This window comes from Jatropha curcas, chromosome 7, assembly GCF_041381405.1.
Source record: "Jatropha curcas cultivar XTBG-Jc1 chromosome 7, XTBG_Jcur_1.0, whole genome shotgun sequence".
Lineage (NCBI taxonomy): Eukaryota > Viridiplantae > Streptophyta > Magnoliopsida > Malpighiales > Euphorbiaceae > Jatropha > Jatropha curcas.
The window spans coordinates 865,427-887,719 of record NC_143157.1 but is presented as its reverse complement, the minus strand read 5'-3'; the positions used below and the strand labels follow the sequence as shown (position 1 = coordinate 887,719).

Genomic DNA, 22,293 nt, shown 5'->3' with positions numbered 1-22,293 from the left:
ATTATAAGTTACCTGATTTAATTTTTTTAATTTTGGTGTAAAAATTTTAACTCATAGATAAAAATAGATGAAGTATTCAACTTTTTATATAAAAAATAGACTAAAAAGCCCTTTTAAACATCTTCTTCAAGAGATTATTCAAGTGTTCCACTTTTAGCTCGATCATAGTTCCTAGATTGTAAATTTTGGAGAGCATTAAAATACAACAGCAACTTAGCATAAGAGTCTTTCCAATTACCAAACCATGAGTCAAGGCAGACTTCTTTGCATACCATGCTTTCTTGTAAGAAATCTCGAAATGAAATCGATTTCGAATTTCTTCAATAATGTCACTAACACCTAACTTTGATTCTTTCCCAATCATCTCCAAAATGTAACCATGCTTTCTTGTAAGAAATCTCGAAATGAAATCGATTTCGAATTTCTTCAATAATGTCACTAACACCTAACTTTGATTCTTTCCCAATCATCTCCAAAATGTAACCACTTTGTTATCGTAGAATCCAATTGCCTATGGTCTTGTGACATTAGTGGTGTATCATAAGTATGTGGTCCTTTATAAACACCGATTATCCAATATGATCTAAAACGTTTTTTTATCGCCTGCAATCTCTATGGGCAACCTTCCTCAAACCTTATACACTTAATGACCTAATAATAATAATTTGGTGTAAATTCTTCAACTTTACATGCAACATTATTTTTAATAGAGAATTTCTTAACTACGGCCAGAACATTTTCCTTTAAATTAAAAAACAAACCCTTTCTCAACTCAATCCATTACAAATAACTCTTGTATTTTGTCATAGCTTGTCCAAATAAAGTTCATATAGCGGACACCAATTTATTGACTAGAGTCAATGCAAATGAATTGCACCCAAAAAGTCATACATCTTGATATTAATAAGAGGAGTAAACAATGTAACCAATATAAAACTATGTAGATCATCACATCACACTACTTGCATACAATTGAAACCAATTCACAAATTTATTAGTTGATTTGATAAAATAAAGAATAAGATAGAACCGAAAACACTGGATAACTAAAGTATAAGGTTCTGATTATAGTTTATATGTATCTAAGTATATCATTTTTTTAAGTATCGACCCTAACATATTAGAATTCGGAAATGTTGACGTGACATTTTATATTTTTATTGTAATTAATCTTTTTTTCATCTAATAAATATTAAGTTTCTTTTACTAAATTGGAGTAAGCGACCATAATATAATTAATTAATGGAATTAAAATATAATTTTAATTCTTAAAATATATGCACTATAACTAAATCTTTTTATATATTATTTAATTATGAAAATTCAATAAATTAATAAGCATTTCAATTGAAAATATGAGAATTCCACAGATAATAAATAATCACATATTTATTAATTGAATTAAATAATTTAATTATAATAATTAGTTAATTACGATAATGTACTTGTACTAATAAATATTTCAGAACAAACATGTAATTTAACTTTTCATCATTTAATCAAAATACATAAACAAAATATTTAAATTAAAGCAACACTCAAAAAATAAATTTTTGAAAAATTGTTCTTTCAAATCCGCATGAGGATCATGTAGAGACATGATTAGTTTGAATTAAATTCGTTATTACTCGTTTGAGAAGTTCAGTTACACGTTGCATGGAAAAGCTGCATTTTCTGAACAAGATGAAAATTTTCTTGCTGCAATCCGGTTCTTTCTCCAATCTGTTGATGCTACTTTATAATATTGCTTCTTTGAACAACATTTCACATCCACTTTCATCTCAAAAAAATAGAACTTTACTTCTTTTTTTCTCAAGAAATTACATTTACTAAAAGGAAAAACTGAACACGCTAGAACACATTAAATTAAGCAAGCACTCGCTTCTTGTTTCCCACACAACAAGAACTGGCAAACCTGCAGTGGAAAATGTATTCACTCACCAAAATAAAAGCTATAGTTTCAAAAAACCAATACTAAAAAATCACTGATCGTTTCTAGCTCCAAGAATCCACTGCGCTAAATGAGTCAAATGTGGCTCCGCTTGGGAATTACTGCTCAGGATTGGTCCCAGATTTTGAAGCTCTGCATTGAATTCCTTCTCAAATTTGCTGCAAAATATTAGATTCAATGAGAGAGATTCTTTCATGGCCCTGTTTCCAATTGCTATTGCTTATAGCATATTTTAGGAGAAATCACTTTGGTATAAATCATGTAGCTCTTTGCAAATAATTTCCTAAGGGCCTAAACTGATTTTGGAAAAGCTCAAATTTGAAGTTTTTCCCAATATTTAGGCCCATAGAAGCAATATTTCAGGAAATTACCATTGGTCCATGAAAGTTCTCCCAAATGTTTTTAACCCAAAATCAGTAATCGGCAATCGTAATGTCAAATCTGCCCTATAATCCCCTATTTTCACATCCACTTCCCTTGAACTTACAGTATAGATTCAGTGACAGTTGTGTTTCGAGTTGCCATTTTAAGCGCCTGAGATGGGCTTCGTGATCTCCATTGCCTGGACTTCTGTGGAACATCAATAGGTTCCTCTAGCTTCGGAATATCAACAGAAGATGATATCAACCACTGAGTTGCAGCAGCATACTGCAGGCACAATGATTTCAGCTTCTCCACCTTCTGCAATCAGACATTTGATTTTGAAATCAGATTAACTTCAAAAACCACAAATTAATTAGAATTCTGGATTCCCTACCAAATCTTCCTTCCATCGATGATTATTCAGTGGCTTTCATGTACCATTATGGTATCATCTTTTGTTATGACTAAAATGAGATATCTGACTAAGAAATATCTTAAAACTTCAGCAACTAAGGGTCCAAATAAATTCTAAAGTCCTTCAATATTCTTTCAAGTTGAATATTAGCTATTCAGAGGATCTGGGGCAAATAAATAAATAAATAGAAAGACAAACCATTTACATTCACGAGATCTAAGGGTCCAATAGTGGTCACCAGAAAAGAGTTATGCTTAGTGGGATTTAGCAGGATTTTATCCACAATTGAAGTAGAAGATTAGCATACATGAGTAAGTGCCCATATGGTATTGTTATTGTAAATAGCAGACATTTTGGGTTAAATTAGGGCCCTATTTGGCATTGCTATTGATGATAGCAAACTTTCGCCAAAATACTAAAATCATGTTGATCTAATGATTATAATTGTAGCTTTTTTTTTTTTTTTTTTTGCAAGCTATTCTACGGTTCTAAAACTGATTTTTGGAAAAAGCCCATAATTTAACTTTCCCCAAAATCAGCTTTTTACAATATTTAGGCCTAAAATAATAATATTCCATGAATCAATTACTCATTCGTCTATGAGAATCATAATGCCTAACTAGTTGGCCAATGGATATGCAATTTGCAATATGATTCTTTATCGGCTAAAATTGATTTTAGGAAAAGATCATATTTGAAGCTTTTGTACTAAAATCAACTTTAGATTCATAAAGATAATGTTGCAAAAATCCTTTGTTAATTGGCCCATTAGGATTCTTTATCCAAAATGACAATATCTCTCTTCCTTTTCTTTTCAACATGTCTCTATTGTTAGCCAATTTTTTCTCATGCCTCATTATTTCTTAATGCCTTGTGCCTCATTAAATGTAACATTTGAGTAAAAGAAGATAAAACAAACCTTGAGCAGTTCAGGTAAAAGAAGCAAACATTCTCTGAGACATTTATCAAGGAACAAATCATGATATTGGATAACCTGTTCCAGAAAGGAAGCAATAAGAAATACAGAACCACAGTTAGGCACCGGCGCAGCAATATACAATGACCTACCACATAAAATTTTACAGAAAGGACAGTTGCTTAAGTAATGCACATCAAAGAATGTCAAATCCAAAAAATTGATGAAGCCCATACCTCATCTATACTTTTCGCCGTCTGCAGTCTATCATACATCATATGCCAATTAGGTTCAAGAACCTGACAAGAGGGTATTGTTTAGCAAAAACCAATCACCAAGTTAGATTCTCAAGATTCCATGAAAAGCCACTTTAAATTAAACAAAAAAAAAGGAAAAATTACAATTTAAAATTAAATGAAAATAAGGGAAACAGAAAAAAGAAAAAAAAAAAGAGAGAATCCAAGCTGAAGTTGGATCATTTTTTATTCTTATCATCATCATCATTTTCTTTTTTCCTTCTTGTAAAGATTCAAACCCTACCCTTCAATAAGACTAACACCTTGAAATTTGGCAGATCAGAATTAATCATGCAGATCTGAATATTCTTCTACTAGTGTCCCCATGGGGACCTGATCAGCTTCCAACCCACACATTAAATATCAGCCATAATTTCAGGTCCAAGGATGAACCTAAATATTACATTCATTGATTTCCAATATATACTAAACTATTTTCAAGCCTATCAAAAACTTAAATTTCATGATATAGGCACTGTATGAAAATACAAAATGTTGAAGTAGAACTACACCAATCAAAAATAAAAAAACAAATAAGTTTTATGACAAAAGAAAAAGGTGAAAAGGCAAATGTAAAACCAGAACTTGTACAATGAATCCTTCAAAGAAAGAAAGAAAAAAAAAGCTTAAGATGATAAGACAAAACTTGCCTCAAATGTTAGATAGTGTAGAAGGCTATTAACAAATTTCAGCATACTACGACAAAGCAGAGCTGATCTAGAGATGGCAGTTCCCCTCATGTTAAGGGCACGAACTCCCTGCAAAAATATATCGTAATTGGAACGGGCAAGTAAACTTTAACAACTTTACATCAATAAGCTTCTAGGCCATACTTGGTGCACTTGCCATGCCCCACAAAGCTGGCGGTCCACATGTTTACAGTGAAACAGAAAGCGAAAAATCAACTGGTATTTTGTTAGGGCTTTTCTTGATATAACTATAGACAATGGCCATTGGACCTGAAACACAACCAAACATTAAATAAGCATTCAGTAGCAAGTACCAGTGTTAGATAAAAAATATTCAAGATCATGCCATACAGCAATGTAAAGAAGGCAAAATATCAATGACATGGGCATGAACCTCAAACCTAAAAAAAGTCAAAAGGAAACTGCCATCATTGTTTCCAATTATAGTCCCATCGCCTAAGCAGGGTACTGAGGAATTTGGAGGGCATCAAACTTTTAGATTTTTTTTACATAGAGTAGCTCCTCTCAAAACTTGAACTCGCACTAGTATCGATGCAAGCCCAGGACTTTATCATTATATCAAAAGCAGTTTTGGCAGGAAATTCACTTAATAAAAAATTCATGGACACACCAGATTACTACCTTGTAACTCAAAGAAAATGTCTCAAGACCAGTAATGCTCATTAGATCCTCCACATCATTAGTATCAGAAACAATCCTTATTTCAAGATCTTTCAGGGTGGCCAATGTTTTTAGCAAAGAAGATCTTTCCTGAAAGCAAACATTTAAGACATAATATGCGACAATTTAAATGTATTACTTTCACCCCATCAAAGCAAAAAGGGTAAAAGTTGCTTACCACACAACATGTCAAGTCCTCATGACATGGGTCTGCTGCAGCTGCTGTGGTCCGCAAAGCAAGATCTAATAAAGACTGTACAATAAAAAAAAAAAACATTTAGATCTTTGTTATCCTGAATATTAATAACTTTGTCCTTGAGTCACATATCATTTTTCAGCATAAGAGATAGATTAAACCTGAAGCTTCTCCACTGAGATCTCATCAAGCTTCTTTGTAAGCTCATCTCGAGCTATATCCATAAAATGAACCAGGAAATCACCCTGAAACAACATAATTTGATTAAAAAGAAAAGAAAATTCAAACAAGAAAAGCAATTTTCCTCTCCATAAAACAAGGCAAATCGTAACTTCCTGAATAATGCAAAATGTATCTTAAGAAAGGTTTTAAGTCTTAAGTTCATAGATCAATAAATTTTAAGTACCTGATCAAGAAGAAGATAGTGTTTTATAGACCGCAGCTTTCCCATTAGATCATACTACAGCACAAACATTGTCTTAGGAGGCTCCGCAAGAAGAATGAAAGAAATAGCCATGGCTAATAATACAAAAATAAAATAAAATATAGAGACCTGCATGTTGATTAGTACTGATATAAAACCAATGCTTACCCTTTCTTTTATGAGATTTATGAGCTCACTGCTGGCAAAATCATAAGCAGCTTTTATACATTCAAGATAATGATGGTTTGATCCAAAGCTCATTAATTTGGAATTTTCTGAGGAAGGGACCTATAAAATAAACTCAATCCAAAGCAAAAGAGAATCACACAAGTGCACAGGGAAGAGTCCGTTCCTTTAAGCAAGACTGATATACCATAAACCAAGGACATAAAGATTGGAAAACCTGAACATTGTGCCCACATTCTCTCATAACATTTAAGTATTTTCCAGTCGTCAAAATTGTTCCAGCAATATTTGCAAGGAAGCTAGGAATCCCTTCTTTAAGGCTGTAGCGTTGCCTCCAATATTTGGCATCATAATCTTGCGTGAGGCTCTCCTATAAAATGAAAACTATAAGCATCTTGAGCAACTCTGAAACACCTATCATCCTGAATGAAGTCAATATACCTTTTGAAGCGATTTATTTTCAGCAATAAAAAATTCACCATAAGGATCGTCAATGATTCCTTCATAGACCCACCTATAAATGTATCATTCCATGAAAAATCAATCTACTTAATCATGAAAATATGCTACCACAGGGAAAATAGAAACAAAGGTGATGCCCAAAACTACAAGTATACAAATTAGAAGAGATATTACAATACCCAGCATGCTTTTTGTTCCTTTTAAAATAAAACAAGAAAAGTTCATAATAAAGTATATTTGCACTAAACTGTGGCTTTGCTCTATGAGACATAAACATAGATGATGGACATGGCTGCAATACCATACGGTATAATACACAGCAGGTAAGGAAAATTAAGGCACAAAAACAATGCATTACACTTATCCCCAGTAACACACGCTTAACACAACTATAAAATCTATTTATTTGTTTGTGCACATCCATCCTTCCCAGGTCTAAATGTCCCCCAAAAACACTGGTGTACAACCACATATACCTTATTCATAAAAAAAAAAAAAAGTGGTATACATATGACCTAAACATGAATTTTAGCTTCACATATCCTCTAAGATATCTAAGGAAACTATTTCAAAAAATAAATAAAAATATTTACTCTTTTAAGCAAATGGCATGTCATCAAAGTTAAGTTCATTATGGGTTTTTAAATTGACCAGGCATGAAGGCTGCTATGATGACGAACTGCAGTTTAATATATATGGACAATGAATCTTCTTTTTTTCCTTTTATTTTTCAAGTATTGTTAACAGCGAAGGGAAAAAGACCAAATTAAGCAGCAAGCAAGATCACTAGATTTATATGCCTCTTTGCAAATCCAAATATGGATAGACAATATTTTACTCTTGAATGTTTATCTCACAGATTTTTAAGGCCTTAAAGCAACATGCACAAGAATGATTGGAATTCTTTTATGGGACCTCAACAAAATCTCTGCAGTACATTGTTTGCACATATCTCAAACAAAAAATGTACCAAATATTAGATTTGCTAAGTCAAAATTAAAATGTAAATTGTGTGTTGGATCAAAAGCAAAAGATCCTAAAAGCAGGATGGAGAAAGGATCTTATGAATGTCACAAAAACAGATCCAGTAACATGCTTGCACAATTTACCTCTCTAATATGCTAAGGTACGCATTGCTTGCACATTGTGTCATCTTCTCTAGTAATGACCTCACTGAATTATCACCAGCCATGGCCTTGGCCTGGATATAGCAAAAGATGTGTTAATAACAAAATAATACGAACTAGTGGAGAGAGTTCAATTATTAAAGAGAAAAACTAATTGTTTTGACCAAAGAAACAGAGTAAATCAGATAAGAAATTTTACCTGACTCTGCAGAAGGTTAAGAACAGCAGAACCTGTAAAATTATTTATAGAAGCTTTCTTTACCACAGTGGATAATGCTTGCATGGAACCCATCATAGGCTGCATTGCAGCATGGAAAACCTATTGAGAAATCATCCAAGAAGATACATGTAGATTTAGGACAAGCTCAAACCTGACAGTAAAACCACAATCCTTGTATGGAGAGTCTTCCAAGTCGAAATTGGTGTTCAAGCTGTGCCACCATTGCCTGGTAATCCTGATGAAAACATTGCGACAGCATTCAATTTAAGAGGAAGACTCATTGAAAAAATGCCTTACTCCTGACTTCTAGAGAACAGAAGAACAATAGCCTGACACCAAAGGTGCAGTTGGGTTTAGATGTCCTTATATGCTAAATAGCATAACTATGCAGTGAGATAGAGTAAACATATGCAAATATCAGGTCACTTTTGATGTTTTATTCAATCATTGCTTACAAGGCATAGGACGCTGAGTGAGAGGGTGGCAAGCTTGTTTAGAGTTGGAAAAAAAAAACTGTGGGCTTTTCTTTGGAGAATAATTGATCGTGCTGAGATTTAAGATCTGTACAAACTGGCAATGTTTATAGAAAACAAGAATTTATGGATCTCTTACCCTCCTAGTTTTGCTGTTTGCCCCATACTTCTCCACTTCCAAGTTTCTTTTTCCCATTTTGACTCTTTCATGGAGGTATTCTTTTTATTTTAATTGCTTTACCTTTTATATATAACTCTCATTTTATTTATGATTCTTTATCGGCATGGTTTTTAGTTCTACTTTGGTTTCTGTTCACTATGGCTAACATGAAAATGCATACACAAGCTGCACCCAAATGAGGATTGTCTATGCTCCTTTGACAGATGAGAACAATCCACATCCATAGGAGTCGATGTTCACCTTATAATAAAAGGAAACTACAAGCAGCAATTATATACTCCATCCATGACACTAAATTTGACACCTTTTGACTTTCCACAAGATTAAGAAAATAATTGAACCACCTCAATTATAGCAAAAGAACAATTTTATTGACAACTACCCTTTTATTAATTCTCTAGATATGGATGGAGATATCTAGACAAGAGTAAACTCAGAATAAAACAATTTATATTATCTTGATTTTCTAAAGCGTCATATAAAAATCAAAAAGTGTTAAACTTAGTGGAACAGATGGGATAAGCAAAGGAATACGCAACAGGAGCAGCCAAGGTTCCAATTATTACAGATAAAATGAACACAAACATGCAACAGCCACAATACAACATACTTTTAATCACGACTTACAGCACAAAGAACCTACTAGAAGAAGTGCTCTGAGTGCAGCAGCGAAGGCATGATTAACTATGCCATTCTTGAATTGCGATCTTGACTCAACAAACTGGTCAATCAATAGAAAGCTCTCACATAAGGGAAATATTCGATTCGCTAATTCCTGAAATAATGTGCATTCATCAATTCAAATGATTTGGAAAGGCTGCTTCTGAAATAATCATAAATCAGTTGAATCCACGATAAACATCATTGGATTCTAAACTTTCTTAATAAGACAATTATAAAGGCAAAAGTTCGACAGAGCTTCTTTCATACAATTTGACAGATACATATTGATCCATTCAAAATTAAGTTTTACAAATTTACATCCATCTCTAGAGAACGAAATCAAACTTAAAAAGTGTACTGTTGCTGCATCAATCCTTATGAAACATCCTAAAATTATATTTTTATTTCAAACTGAAAGAAAAATAAATAAATAAAGCCAATATTGAATAAAATACAATGCTAAATGTAGTTTCATTTGCTCAATTCTTCAATGAACACAGCAATCCAACAACCAACAAACAGCCAACTAGGTTACAACATACCTAAATGAAAAATGGTTAGACCAGAATCAAACGAAATGAAAAGGTTAAACTTAAAAGTCCATCCATACTTCCACAAGGTACTAAATTCCAATCGTACAGCAACAGTACCTGCAGTGCCAAATCCATTGAAGCATCAACCTGGAAAGTCATAACGTCCTCCTTTCCATGGACTCTTTTGATTGAAATATATTGTCCTTCAATTCCAACCAAAGCAGACATGAGATCATTGATGACAATAAGTTCCTGTTTAAAACATGGACAAACTATCAATTCTCGTAAAATACAACCAAATTATGAATGTAAAGTATGTCTATCTTTATGAGATCCCAAACCATTTAAGAACGAAGTCGTTGAAACAAATTCCATAAAAGTTGCATATAGCTTCCCGAACATTTGTGTGTATGTTTCTTAGAGAGGAAATAGAAATAATCCAATTCCCAAAAAAAAAAAAAAAAAAAAAAAAAATTCTTTATGCAATTTCAGAACTTCAAAAATATCCTAAGCAATGGAAGGTAAGATCAATTTGCCTTTTGGGGTAAGGACACAAATATGATTGCAATCCATTCCCAAATATTGGATTTTCCTTAGCTAAAAGAGAAATAAACATCATACACAAATAAAATTGCAAGCCAAAAATTGATACAAAGATTCGTCAGCCTCCCAAAATATTTCAAATATTAGCAACAAAAATAAAAAATCATACCTAGAGATATCAAAGATATTCAGAGAGTTCAAAATAATCATTAACTTAAAGTATATAACATTTCTAAATCCCATTATCAACAAAAGAAAGAAAAATGAAAATCAAAGCAAGAACATCTAGAAAACTGACTATTGCAAAGAGTCACTAGACACACCTGAACAGCTGCATCATAGCAGCCAATGGCCTTGTCTGATCCAGAGCTGCTAACACGCACACAAAAATTGTATTAAACTAAGAATTCCTGTAAGCTCATTGTAACTCATCAAATTAAAAATATTCAATTTCAGATTAATAATTTGCTTAGAATTAATATCAAAAAGAAAAAGGAGATTATTCACAATAATGACTAAAAAAAAGATAAAACTGAACCAAATAAATGAGCTTACCTAAAGGAATCCATGGGAAGTCCCTTTATATCAGCAAATCTCGAGATTCCTTTTGTCTCCTAATTGATAACCCATAAAAAAAATCACAAAGTAGAACATATTTTAGCTAGTGAACTTAAAATTCGAAAGTCCACCAATTTTTTAAAAATTTATCTCAATTTTGCCTTATTTGCCTTAAGAAGCAAAAAGTGGAGGAAAAATTATGTAAAACATGGTATATTTTCACCTAATATATAAAAAACAAAAAAAAAAAAAAAAAAAAAAAAAAACAAAATCAAGTAAAATGCAGCAAGCGGATATGCAATTTGAAAGCAACAATAGCGAGTGTGCTTTAATCAGTTCATTTGTTAGTATGATTTGTGAAGAAACCTGGTGGAAACGGCCGGTGAGGAAGGGCCTCTCAATGTTCCAGCGAGGGGTTGAAGGACATGGCGTCGTTTCCATTTCTAGGAATCACTTCCAATTCTCTCACTCTTTCAGGCCTGCAATTTGAACGTTATCTAACAAAAAGTATTATAAACAGAGCATTTTAGATAGGAACCTCAAAATTGATAGGAAGAGAAGACCTAGAATGGGACACCCAAAAGCTTAACTTGTAATCAAAGACAAAAAAGAACAAAAATTCAAAACTTGAAAAAAAAAAAAATTACACCTGAATAAAGAGATTCTCAGTGGCGAAAGCAAGATCAGGCAAAGAAGGAGCTCAAAACAAGTAAAAACGAGAAAACCACTTCAACAATCAGTTAAAGACCCTATCCAACAATACATTGTCGTTCCTATCACACGACACATCAGTTACCCTTTCAATTGCGAGACCAAGGTTGAGAAACTCCAGAAAAGGATAGACCCTTCAAAGAAAATATGCTGCACAAAAATTAGATTGTTTTACTGATACGAGAAAGCTCTAGCAATTCATAAGCTCAATGCACAAGGACTCGATCCAGTGACTAACCCAGAAATAAAAGTTAGGGCGCGAAAACAAAATGTTTAATATTTTAGGGATAAATTTTTAGAAAAAATTTTGGAATGCGGCCGGGGTACCTCCGACATAGTGACACTCCCTCTCTCCATTGACTCGATTACGCTTCCTTACGGGAAGAAAAAAAAAAAATTAACTCAGAGTTTAGAAGGTACGGTTTGTTTTCGATTAAATTTTTTATTTTTTATTTTTTTTAAAAGAAATAAAGAAAATCTGTTTGTTTAAATTTATTTAATTTTTTTATTTTTAAGAAAATTGTTTTGAAAATAAAAAATAAATTTTATGAAACTATAAATAGTGGTTTATAGAATTGTGTTTTCTATTTTTAATTTTATATTTTTCATTTTCTTCATCTTTATAAGATTTATTCTCATAAAATTATTGTTGTTTTTGTTATTATTATTATTATTTTCTCTGTCTATATAAATCTAATGTCATTTATTTCAAAATATAAAAGCATATGTTTTTATCTCTATTCAAATTCTTAGCTTTTATTTTTCTATCTCTTCTCTATTTATTATTATTTTCTTTATCTATATAAATTTAATGTCATTTAGTATTATTTATTTATTATATATTTAGGTATTATATTTTTATTTAACATAATAATTAATAGTTACTCTGTAACATTGAAATTTTAAAATTAAATTATAAAATATTTTTAATTATTTCATCTGAAATTTTGGATTTTTAGAAAATTTATTATTAACTAAAATCTTTAATGACTTAATAAAAGAGAGATTTGATAATTGGAAGACTTTTTCACATTGTGAACAAAAAAAAAAAGAAAAATAAATTTTAGAAAAAAAAATATTTTTCAAAAAATATGTAATCAAAACTAAAAATTATTTCATGTTTCTAATAAATAAATAAATAATCAAAATAAACAATTATAACAAATAGAGCCTAAGTTTTTATCAAATACACATTCACATTACTAATAATTTTTAGGATACTTCTGATATTTTATATTCACTAACTTACGATTGGACCTTATAGGATAAGGGAATTATAATGTAAGAATTATATCGTATAATTTTGAAAAATGGAGTCTTTATTAGTGTATTTGAACAAAAGCTAAAGCCTATAAATAATTACCCTAAAAAACCTGAGCTTTTGATTTCTTACCTTAAATTGAAACAATGAAATTTTAATCTATACAATAATTAAGATAGCCAAGGTTAAGATTTAATGTTAGTTTTGAGCTTGTAGGAAAGAATTTTTTATTTATGATTCAAATCCTAGTTATAATTCGGAGTAATATTGTAAGAAATGATGATAATTAGGGTAAACATTGATATAAAGATTAAAATAAAGTAAAATTTAATTTTTACAATTTGGATTAGGTTGGTATCTTATCTCTTTAATTGCAACTTGTATCTGGCATTTGTATCAACTTGATATTAAGAATGCTTGCTTGGTAATTTGCACGAGGAAATTTATATGAAGCAACAACTCGGGGGAATATGTGAAAGTTTGTTATCTTCATAAATCATTATATGTATTAAAATAGAGTCTCCATACTTGGTCTTGTCATCTTCGTAAATCATTACATATATTAAAATAGAGTCTCTGCTTGATTTGGTAGATTACTGAGGCAGTTCAAGCATTTGGAATGCAAAAGAATAAGTGTGATCATTCAGTATTCTGTAAAAATTCTAAGGCCAGTATAATTCTGTTAGTTGTATATGTTGATGGTATTGTTATTACTGACAGTGACATTAGAGGTAGGCATAACATCATCAAATTCTTTCTTCACTCCCAATTTTAGACGAAAGATTTGAGTCTATTGAAGTATTTAATGGGTATTGAGGTAGTCAAGTACAAGAAAGTATTCTTTTGTCTCAAAGGAAATACGTTATTGACTTGTTGATGGAAAAAATAAAGTCCTAAACCGTATAATACGCTATGACACCCAATTTACAACTTGAAAAAAAAAAAGATCCTGAGAAGTACAAAAGACTAGCTGATAAGTTGAACTATTTTACACTGACTAGTTTCAATACTGTGCATTCAGTGAGTATTTTAAGTTAGTTTATGTATAATCCAATACTAAATCATTGGGCAGCCTTATAATAGATCTTATGTTATTTGAAGGGAGCTTTAGGATGAGGTATGTTATATTCAAATCATGAACATTCTAATATTTAGTATTATTCAATGCAGATTGTGCATGATCTAAAGTTGACAAAAGATATAGAACTGGATAGTTTGTATTTGTTGGAGAATTTGATTTCATGGAGAAGTAAGAAACAAAATTTGTGTTTTCTCGAAAGAGTGCAAAATCAGAGTATAAAGCCATAATAAAATATGTGTGTGAGACTGGATGGGTGTATCAAATGTTGAATGAAGTTGATCTTAAATCTTCATTATTTGCTAAATTATTGTGTGATAATCAAGTTGAATTTCATTTGCTTCTAATCTAGTATTTCATGAACGCACCAAGCATATTGATATGAAGATTGATTGTCATTTTATTTGCAATAAAATTCAAGAAAAGCTTATCTTCGTAATTCATATTAAAACTTGAGACCGATTGGGAGATATTTTCGCAAAAAGTTTGAATGTTGCTCATGTCAACTCTATCTATAACAACTTGTATATGACTAAAATCTATTCTCCAACTTGAGAAGGAAGTGTTAAAGAGAGTCGATCTTTATTATGTACATAGCATGATCTTAAAGATTTCTTCATAAATAATAGCACAGCCTATTTGACAGGCTGTCTAACCCCGCCCAGGCCCATGCACACTCAATCCCAAAATGGTCGAGCTAAAAGAGCTCATTAAAAACGGGCCTCTAATATTCAGGCTTGGCCCTGTCTGCAGCGAGCCTGCGAACGGATTCGAACGTGTCCGTTTTTCAAAAATATTTTTTGACTACTTTGAAATAAAATAATTTCTAACGAGGATTGATCGTAAATACTTTTTTAAAAAATATATATAGTTACATTATATACAAATAAATAAATAAATAAATATATATATATGCTCACCTCCATAATCAAATTTTTTTGTAAGAAGTGACTCTGCATGAACCACTTGGTAAAAAAATCAAAGCCACTGATTGTTTGAAGGTAGCTGCAACAATGCTAGAAATGACAACATATCTATCTATCTATACTATATAAATGCGAAAATATGGAGAATATTGAGATTTTTGATATCGTCCTTAATGAAATTTAAAATATTCTAAAATAGCCTTAATCATACTCAATTAGAAAATTACATTTTATTAGTTAATTGCATATAATTTATAAAAATTATTTTTAAAATAAATACATATAGATAATTAAGAACTTTGATTATAATTAAAAATATTTTATTTAGGAGAGAGAAAAAGTATATTCTTTTTTTCTTTATGTTTGTATAATTTGATTGGATATATTTTTTTAAAAAATAAATTTTCAAATAGAATATACATAATATTTTATTTAGGATAGGGATAAAAAGAAAAAACTATATTAGTTTTTTTTTTTTTTTTTTTTTTTGTAGTTGTAGGAAAAATTGAGGATTTATTAGGAGATGATAGAACGTTTCTTTTATGTAATCTTTTTTTTATTAACAAACATATAGATAATTAACAATTTCAAACTGTTAAAATTTTTTATTAAATTTATTTTTTAATAAATATATATTATAATGAGACATTTGAAAATTTTTATATTTTATTTTTTAAATATTTGATTTTATTTTGATTAAAATATTTTATTTAGGAGAAGAAAAAATTTTTTTATATGATTGTAGGAAAAATTGATGGTTTATTTGAAGAGAATGGAATGTTTCTTTCATGTAATCTTTTTATTAATTAATTAATTTATTTATTTTAAATTTACAACTTACGAGAAACAAAACATTAAATAAATTCATTAATTGACTAATATTAAATTCTAGCATGATTTGCTTTGTAATTTACATTTATTGACTTGGCTTTGATCATTTTTTTTTAATCCACCAACATCAAATTTCAATTATGGTTTTTTCAATTGAAGAATGGGTTGATTTTTGAAATTCAAATTGATAATTTTGTAATATAATTTATTTCTTATTATATATCGAGTTGTGAAAAGATTTTTATTTTTAATAATAATTTTTTATTTTCTTTTTTATTATTGAATTAATATTTAACTACTATTACTTTAATTTATTAAGAAATTTATATCCTTGAAATAAATAGATGACATCTTAATGATTAAATGTTTTTAATTTTCTTAATATTTTTTCTCTTATATTTTAAATTTGTTTTACTTGAAAGAAAATAGTATTTATGAAACAGAAAAATAAAACTAGAACTATATATTTCTGTTTGGGTCACTTTTTGAAATTTCAATGAATTAATATTTAACTACTATCACTTTAATTTAGTAAGAGATTTATATCCTTAAAATTAATAGATGACATCTTGATGATTAAACATTTTTAATTTTCTTAATATTTTTCTTTTATATTTTAAATTTGTTTTACTTGAAAGAAAATAGCGTTTATGAAACTAAAAAATAAATCTAGAATTATATATTTCTGTTTGGGTCACTTTTTAAAACTTCAAGAATTTGTATATATGTGTATAATATCACTGCAACCAAAGTGATTGCCATTATTAATTCAGATCATCTTATCATTTCTTTTTTTTTTTTTTACCTAGCAGTAAAAAGTAATTTATTATTATTATTCATTATATTTATATATAGATATTGATGTGGATCAAGGACTCTAGTTGAAAATTGAGTGATGATTTTATTTTCTTTTTGGGGGCTTATTAGGTTTTAAGAATCTGCGTTTATAAATTAAGGACCAATGATTAGGTTTAGGGATGAAATTGAAGCTTATTTTGAGATCACTTTCATTATAAAAAAAACAAATTAAGTACATAAGATGTAACATTACAAATAAAATTGCAAAAGACTAGCATATATATAGTACATAAGATGTAATATTTATTTTAATCTAAATAAAAATTTATGCTTTAATATTATATAGATAAAAAAAAGTTTAAAAGAGCATAAAAAATAAGTATATAACGAGCATAGTCAACATGTATCGCACATCATGCAAAAGACTAGCATATATAAAAGAAAGAAAAAAAGGAGAAAGGAAAATAAAAATGGACAATAAAAGTGATCGACTGTCTATGTAAAAAAATATATATCAGTCTATATAAAAAGGACAATCTGAGGGCCCATCCGGCCTAGCCTGCCCGAGCCTTGATAAAAAATGAACCGGGTAAAAAAATCCATTTTAAAAATGGTCTTCAATTATTTTGTTCAGATCCACAAAAATTACTAGCGATTCCGTAAAGTCCGCGGGTTTAATCCCGTTTTGATAGTACTGAATGAATAGTCTAGGATTTATCTTTCTAAATAGTTGAGGAATCACTTTTATATAAATGTGTACCTCTTATTGACAAATGTACACAATTCTCTGGATTCTCACAACATGGACATTTAGAAACTTATTATAAGTTTACAAATATACATTCATAAATTCATCACTCGTCAGTAACCATCACCACCACTGGTCACTAGTCGTAATTGGCCGACAGACAAGCGTGGGTCACTGGTAACTGTCACAATTTATCATTCTCTTATGCATTTGTTCTCGTATTTAACAATAAAATTTTAAAATATGACATTTCTATAATTATAAATTTTATAAGTTAAGTAACTAAGTTTCAATATATAATCAAACAAAACAATAGAAAATGAGTTATTTAGAAAATATTTTTTAAAGAAAAGATTTTTCTCAAAAATTATTTTTCAAAATCAGTTATTTTTCAAAATAGTAATATTCTAGGGTGTTCAGACTAAATTTTATTCGATTACTAAAACTACTTTTTTTTTTTTTAGAATAGTAATAATTGTTTCATCTCACTGTTCATAATTGTTTCTCAGTGGCAACAATTTTGCTGTTAAAAAGATAGTCAACAACAACAATATCTATTGTTAGCAAGAGATTATTACTGCATAAAGGTTCTAGCAACTTTTTTTGCCAATTTGCCAAAAAAAAAAAAAAAAAATTTGTTGCTAAAAAATTATTGTCCCTTATAAATATATATATAAAAAAAAGTCATCAACACAGTGTCATACTAATTGCTATTTTCAGAAGGATAAGACATACCTATCAATGTTAAGTTGCAAAAACACTTGCCAATTATGAGTAGAGAAAAAAAAAATTATAAGGTCTAGAATTTTATTAAATTATATTAATTTTATTAATTTTAACCTAATTTAATAAGTAGTTTCAATTTTATGCACTTGGTCAAATTTGAATTGAAGTATCACTTATATAGAAAAATGTAAAATGTCGATAATTAATTTTGATGTTTTCAAGCCAAATCATGTTTATCAACAACGTGTTTGATCAGAGTGATAAGTTGCATTTTTACTATAAGAGTGAAAATACAAGTTAAATTAAAAAGTACTTACGCTTTACGATCGAAGAGGGATTAATCCACCCTCAAAAGACAGATGAATAATTCATAATTCTATATATAAAAAAATAGAAATATGTTTCCTTACATTTTTATGTTTAAATATAATCACTGCTATATATGAACTTGATAAAGAAAGAAATATTTTTTTTTTAAAAAAAGAATAATAATGAAAGTGGAGATGCAATTACCTAAAATGACCTTTCCTCCTGACATCTCAATTTCATCTTTTTGTTAAAATTACATCCTAATTTCAAATCCGTTAAAATTACACAATAAACAAATAATATTTGTAGGCCCCATACATGCTCTTGAGTTAGTTAACCCAAGGAATTGGGTTAGCACAAAACGCAACGTTTCATTATTGTCCTTTCTCTCTCTTTTCTTCCTCGTCGATCTCCCTTCCCACTCTCTCTCTATCATAGAACCACTGTTAGATCAATGCAACTCTCTCATCTCTCTCTTTTGGTCTCTCTTTCTTTTCCGAAATTGTTTGGGTCATGTAAACTTCAAGTAATTTAGGGTTCTCTTTGATTTGAGTATAGTCTACCGTTTCCGCTAGTTTAATTCTTTGAAGCAAAGGTCTGAGAATTGAGATGGGATCCACTGCTGAGATGAGTCGAAGCTTCAATCATTTCAACAATGAATAAATCAAGTGTTTTCTGGTGCCAAAATCAAAGAGTTGTTTTTCGTTTTTAACTATTTTGTTTTTGTGACGGTTCATATGAGATTAAATTTATAGGTTTTGACATTTGCCTTTACCTTTTACTGGAAATCGCATGGATAATATTATCAATTTATTCTATTTTGAAAAATTATTGCAGGTGAGTGAGTTTTTTCATTCTTTTCTGTGTGAGATTTTATGGGTTTTGCATTGGAGGGTTAATCTACTTGTGGAGGATCTCCTCCTTAAGTTAGAATCTTTTTCTCATTTTTTGTTAGACAATTAGAGATTTTGGAGTATTTGTTTTGGGATTTTCGTGAAATTTGGTTTGTTTTAATCGTTTATTCAATGACAATGACTTCTGAGTTTTTATATTTATGATTTTTCAGGTTTTTTTTTCTTAATTGTTGGTTGTTAACTAATCATTTCAAAAAAGTTCGATTCCTTGAGATGATAGATATGATATTTTTAGTGTTTGGAATTATTTTCAACTCTCTGCAGGTCCTGTTGTTGGATTGAGGATGAAGAAAGAGAAAAGATAACAAAGTATTGATACGCACCGTGTCTACTAACCATGTCCAATGTTAACTAGCTTTAGTTGTAGGCGTGGGACCCATCAATATTACTCCCCCCTCCTTTTTGATTGGATGATACGATAAACACGCGTATTAATAATTTAGAATAATTTAGTTACCAAAAGTTATTTTGTTATTTTTTTATCCTTAATTTATTAAAATATTAATAAAAATTTTTTATTTAATGAACAATTATAAAAATTATTATAGAAAAATAATTATTTATTTATTTAAATTTATAAACGTTGCAAATATTTAAGGACATTCGAAAAAAGAATAACAAGCAAATAAAATATGACGGATGGAGTATCTGGGTGATATTTACATAAATGAGGTGTTTTGGGTGCGAGTTCTGAAGTTGCTTACGAAACGTGACAGCTGACTAGTAATTATACACATAGAAGTATAAGAGGAATAATCTGTTGAAATTGCTATTTAGATGCAGTGTCCTTCTATGGGACTTAGCACAAGTATTTATAGTAGTTTTCTATTATAACTGAAGGTATGAATGCTTAATAAACAAAATTTATGACTTGTATGCAGGCATGGCCAAATTACGGTTCCGGGAACCGGAACCGTCGGTTCGAACCGGCCCAAAACTGTAACCGGAACCGGTAAGAACCGGAACCGGGACGAACCGGAACCGGGACGAACCGAAACCGGAACCGGAAAAATCCGGTTCGGTTCCGGTTCCTGCAAATGAGGAACCAGAACCGGCGGTTCCAGAGAACCGGTCGGAACCAGATTGGAACCGCCGGTTCTCCGGCCGGTTAGAACCGCCGGTTCGAACCGGTTCGAACCAGCGGTTCTAGCCGTTGTAACTGTCAGATTTTTGATTTTTTTTTTTCTGTTGTGAAATGTCTTAATTACCCCTCCCAACAGCCATAAACGGCTATATAACGGCTAGTTTTAAGGGTATTTTTGGAAAAATGAATTTTTAGATTTATTATAAATACCTCATTTTATTTACAAATTCATTACAAAAAAAATCTCAACTCTCTCTACTTACTCTCTCTACAATATACTACACTCTCTACTTACTCTCTCTACAATATACTACACTCTACTCTATATTATTCATTTATTCTTCTCTACTCTACAATATCTCTTATTAAGTAATTATTCTCTTTAATTTTTTTTATTCAATTTTCCAAATTATATTTTATTATCATATAATGGCAAGTGGAGGAAACTCAAATTCGGGTAAGGGCAAGGGAAAAATTGGAGAATCATCTATCCCTACAAACGACATCTATGATATGATTCCCGACCAATTTAATTTTGAAGGTTTTCCAAATGAAAATTTGGATATTCCAACTCAAGAATCCGAATTTAATGAGCAATTTCAAGAAGATGAAGAGCAAGAGCAAGAGCAACGAGCAAAAATTGTTACAAGAGCAAGACAAAGTTCCGACATATTCTCCATTCATTTCACAAAAAAATTCAAAGGTGAGAAAATGTACGATGTAATTTGCAATTATTGTGGAAAATCTTATAAATTTAAACAAGCGGGCGGCTATAGATCATTTTGGAAGCATTTGGAGGCAAAACATCCAACAAAAATAGGAGTTGATCGGTCTCAACAATAAATTTCCGGGTACGCTTCTAACCTTTCTTTATTTAAATATTCTGATAAAATACAAAAAGAAGAATTAGCAAAAATGATTTCTATGGAACATTTATCTTTTAGTTTTGGTGAAAAATTAGGTTTTAATAATTATTGTCAAAAAGCTTTAAATCCTTGTGCTAAAAGAGTACCAAGAAATACTGTAAAACGAACTATTATTTCTTTATATAACAAAGGAAAAAAAGAGTTAGAACTTTTATTTTCTCAATTGAAAATTCGTGTTTCAATTTGTTATGATGTTTGGAGTGATCATTGGCAAATGCATTCTTATATGGGTATTACATGTCATTGGATTGATGATGACTGGAAAATTCAAAAAAGAATTATTGGTTTTCGTGTTTTTGATGATAAACATACTGCAAATAATATTTATAGAGTAATTGTTTCAATTTTAGATGAATATAGGTTGACAAAAAAAATTTTTTCTATTTCATTTGATAATGCTTCTGCAAATATTAGATCAATTATTGAACTTAAAAAAATTTGTGAACCAAATATTGGTGGTAAATTTTTTCATATAAGATGTGCATGCCATGTTTTAAATTTATGTGTACAAGATGGTTTGAAAATTCTTGATTCTTTTATTTCTCCAATTAAAAAAGCAATTTCATATTTATGGACACATCCCCAAGTGATGAAAAGTTGGGCTAAATTTTGTAAAGAAAATAATAAAAGACCAAAACGTTTTCCAAGGGATGTCCCAACTCGTTGGAATTCAACATATGAATTACTAAACGAGTCTTTTTCTTATAAAGAATTATTATGTTTTTTTGTTACTAATAATATTGAGGATATTAATTTATATCCACAAAATTGGGAGATTTGTGCAAAAATTTTAGATATTTTAAAAATTTTTAATGATGCTACCTATAAATTTAGTGGAGTTTATTATCCCACATCTAATTTATTTTTACCTATGTGTATTAATATTGTTACTGCACTACAAGAATTTCAAAATGATGATTTATTAAAAGATTGTATTTTTTCAATGAAAAAAAATGGTTATCTTATTTTAAAAATATACCACCTCTTTATCTTGTTGCTATTGTATTTGATCCTAGATGTAGAATAGATATTTTATGTGATTATTTGACTATTTATTATGACGTATTAAATCTTGATATAGAAGATAATGTTAATATAAATGTA

The 22,293-nt window shown here is 29.9% G+C and overlaps 1 protein-coding gene across 6 annotated transcripts; it reads right to left on the bottom strand.

The window, feature by feature from the left end:
* Positions 1 to 1,709: 1,709 nt before the first annotated feature.
* Positions 1,710 to 11,963, bottom strand: LOC105629997 (Spc97 / Spc98 family of spindle pole body (SBP) component). Of its 6 annotated transcripts, none has more exons than XM_020677750.3 (23): positions 11,827 to 11,963; positions 11,527 to 11,738; positions 11,244 to 11,356; positions 10,875 to 10,933; positions 10,643 to 10,688; positions 9,894 to 10,028; positions 9,224 to 9,355; positions 8,078 to 8,161; positions 7,906 to 8,004; positions 7,689 to 7,780; positions 6,559 to 6,631; positions 6,335 to 6,487; positions 6,100 to 6,219; positions 5,914 to 5,967; positions 5,669 to 5,752; positions 5,490 to 5,564; positions 5,273 to 5,401; positions 4,775 to 4,900; positions 4,592 to 4,699; positions 3,882 to 3,944; positions 3,649 to 3,723; positions 2,439 to 2,632; positions 1,710 to 2,109 (listed from the first exon to the last, which is right to left on the bottom strand). In XM_020677750.3, exons 3-23 carry the CDS (start codon positions 11,316 to 11,318, stop codon positions 1,983 to 1,985), a joined length of 2,103 nt encoding a protein of 700 aa, XP_020533409.1. In that variant the 5' UTR covers positions 11,319 to 11,356; positions 11,527 to 11,738; positions 11,827 to 11,963; the 3' UTR covers positions 1,710 to 1,982. The 6 variants fall into 6 exon arrangements, with proteins under 6 accessions (XP_020533409.1, XP_020533413.1, XP_020533410.1 ...); XM_020677754.3 differs by having other exon boundaries at positions 11,674 to 11,738; XM_020677751.3 differs by having other exon boundaries at positions 11,916 to 11,933.
* Positions 11,964 to 22,293: the final 10,330 nt, after the last annotated feature.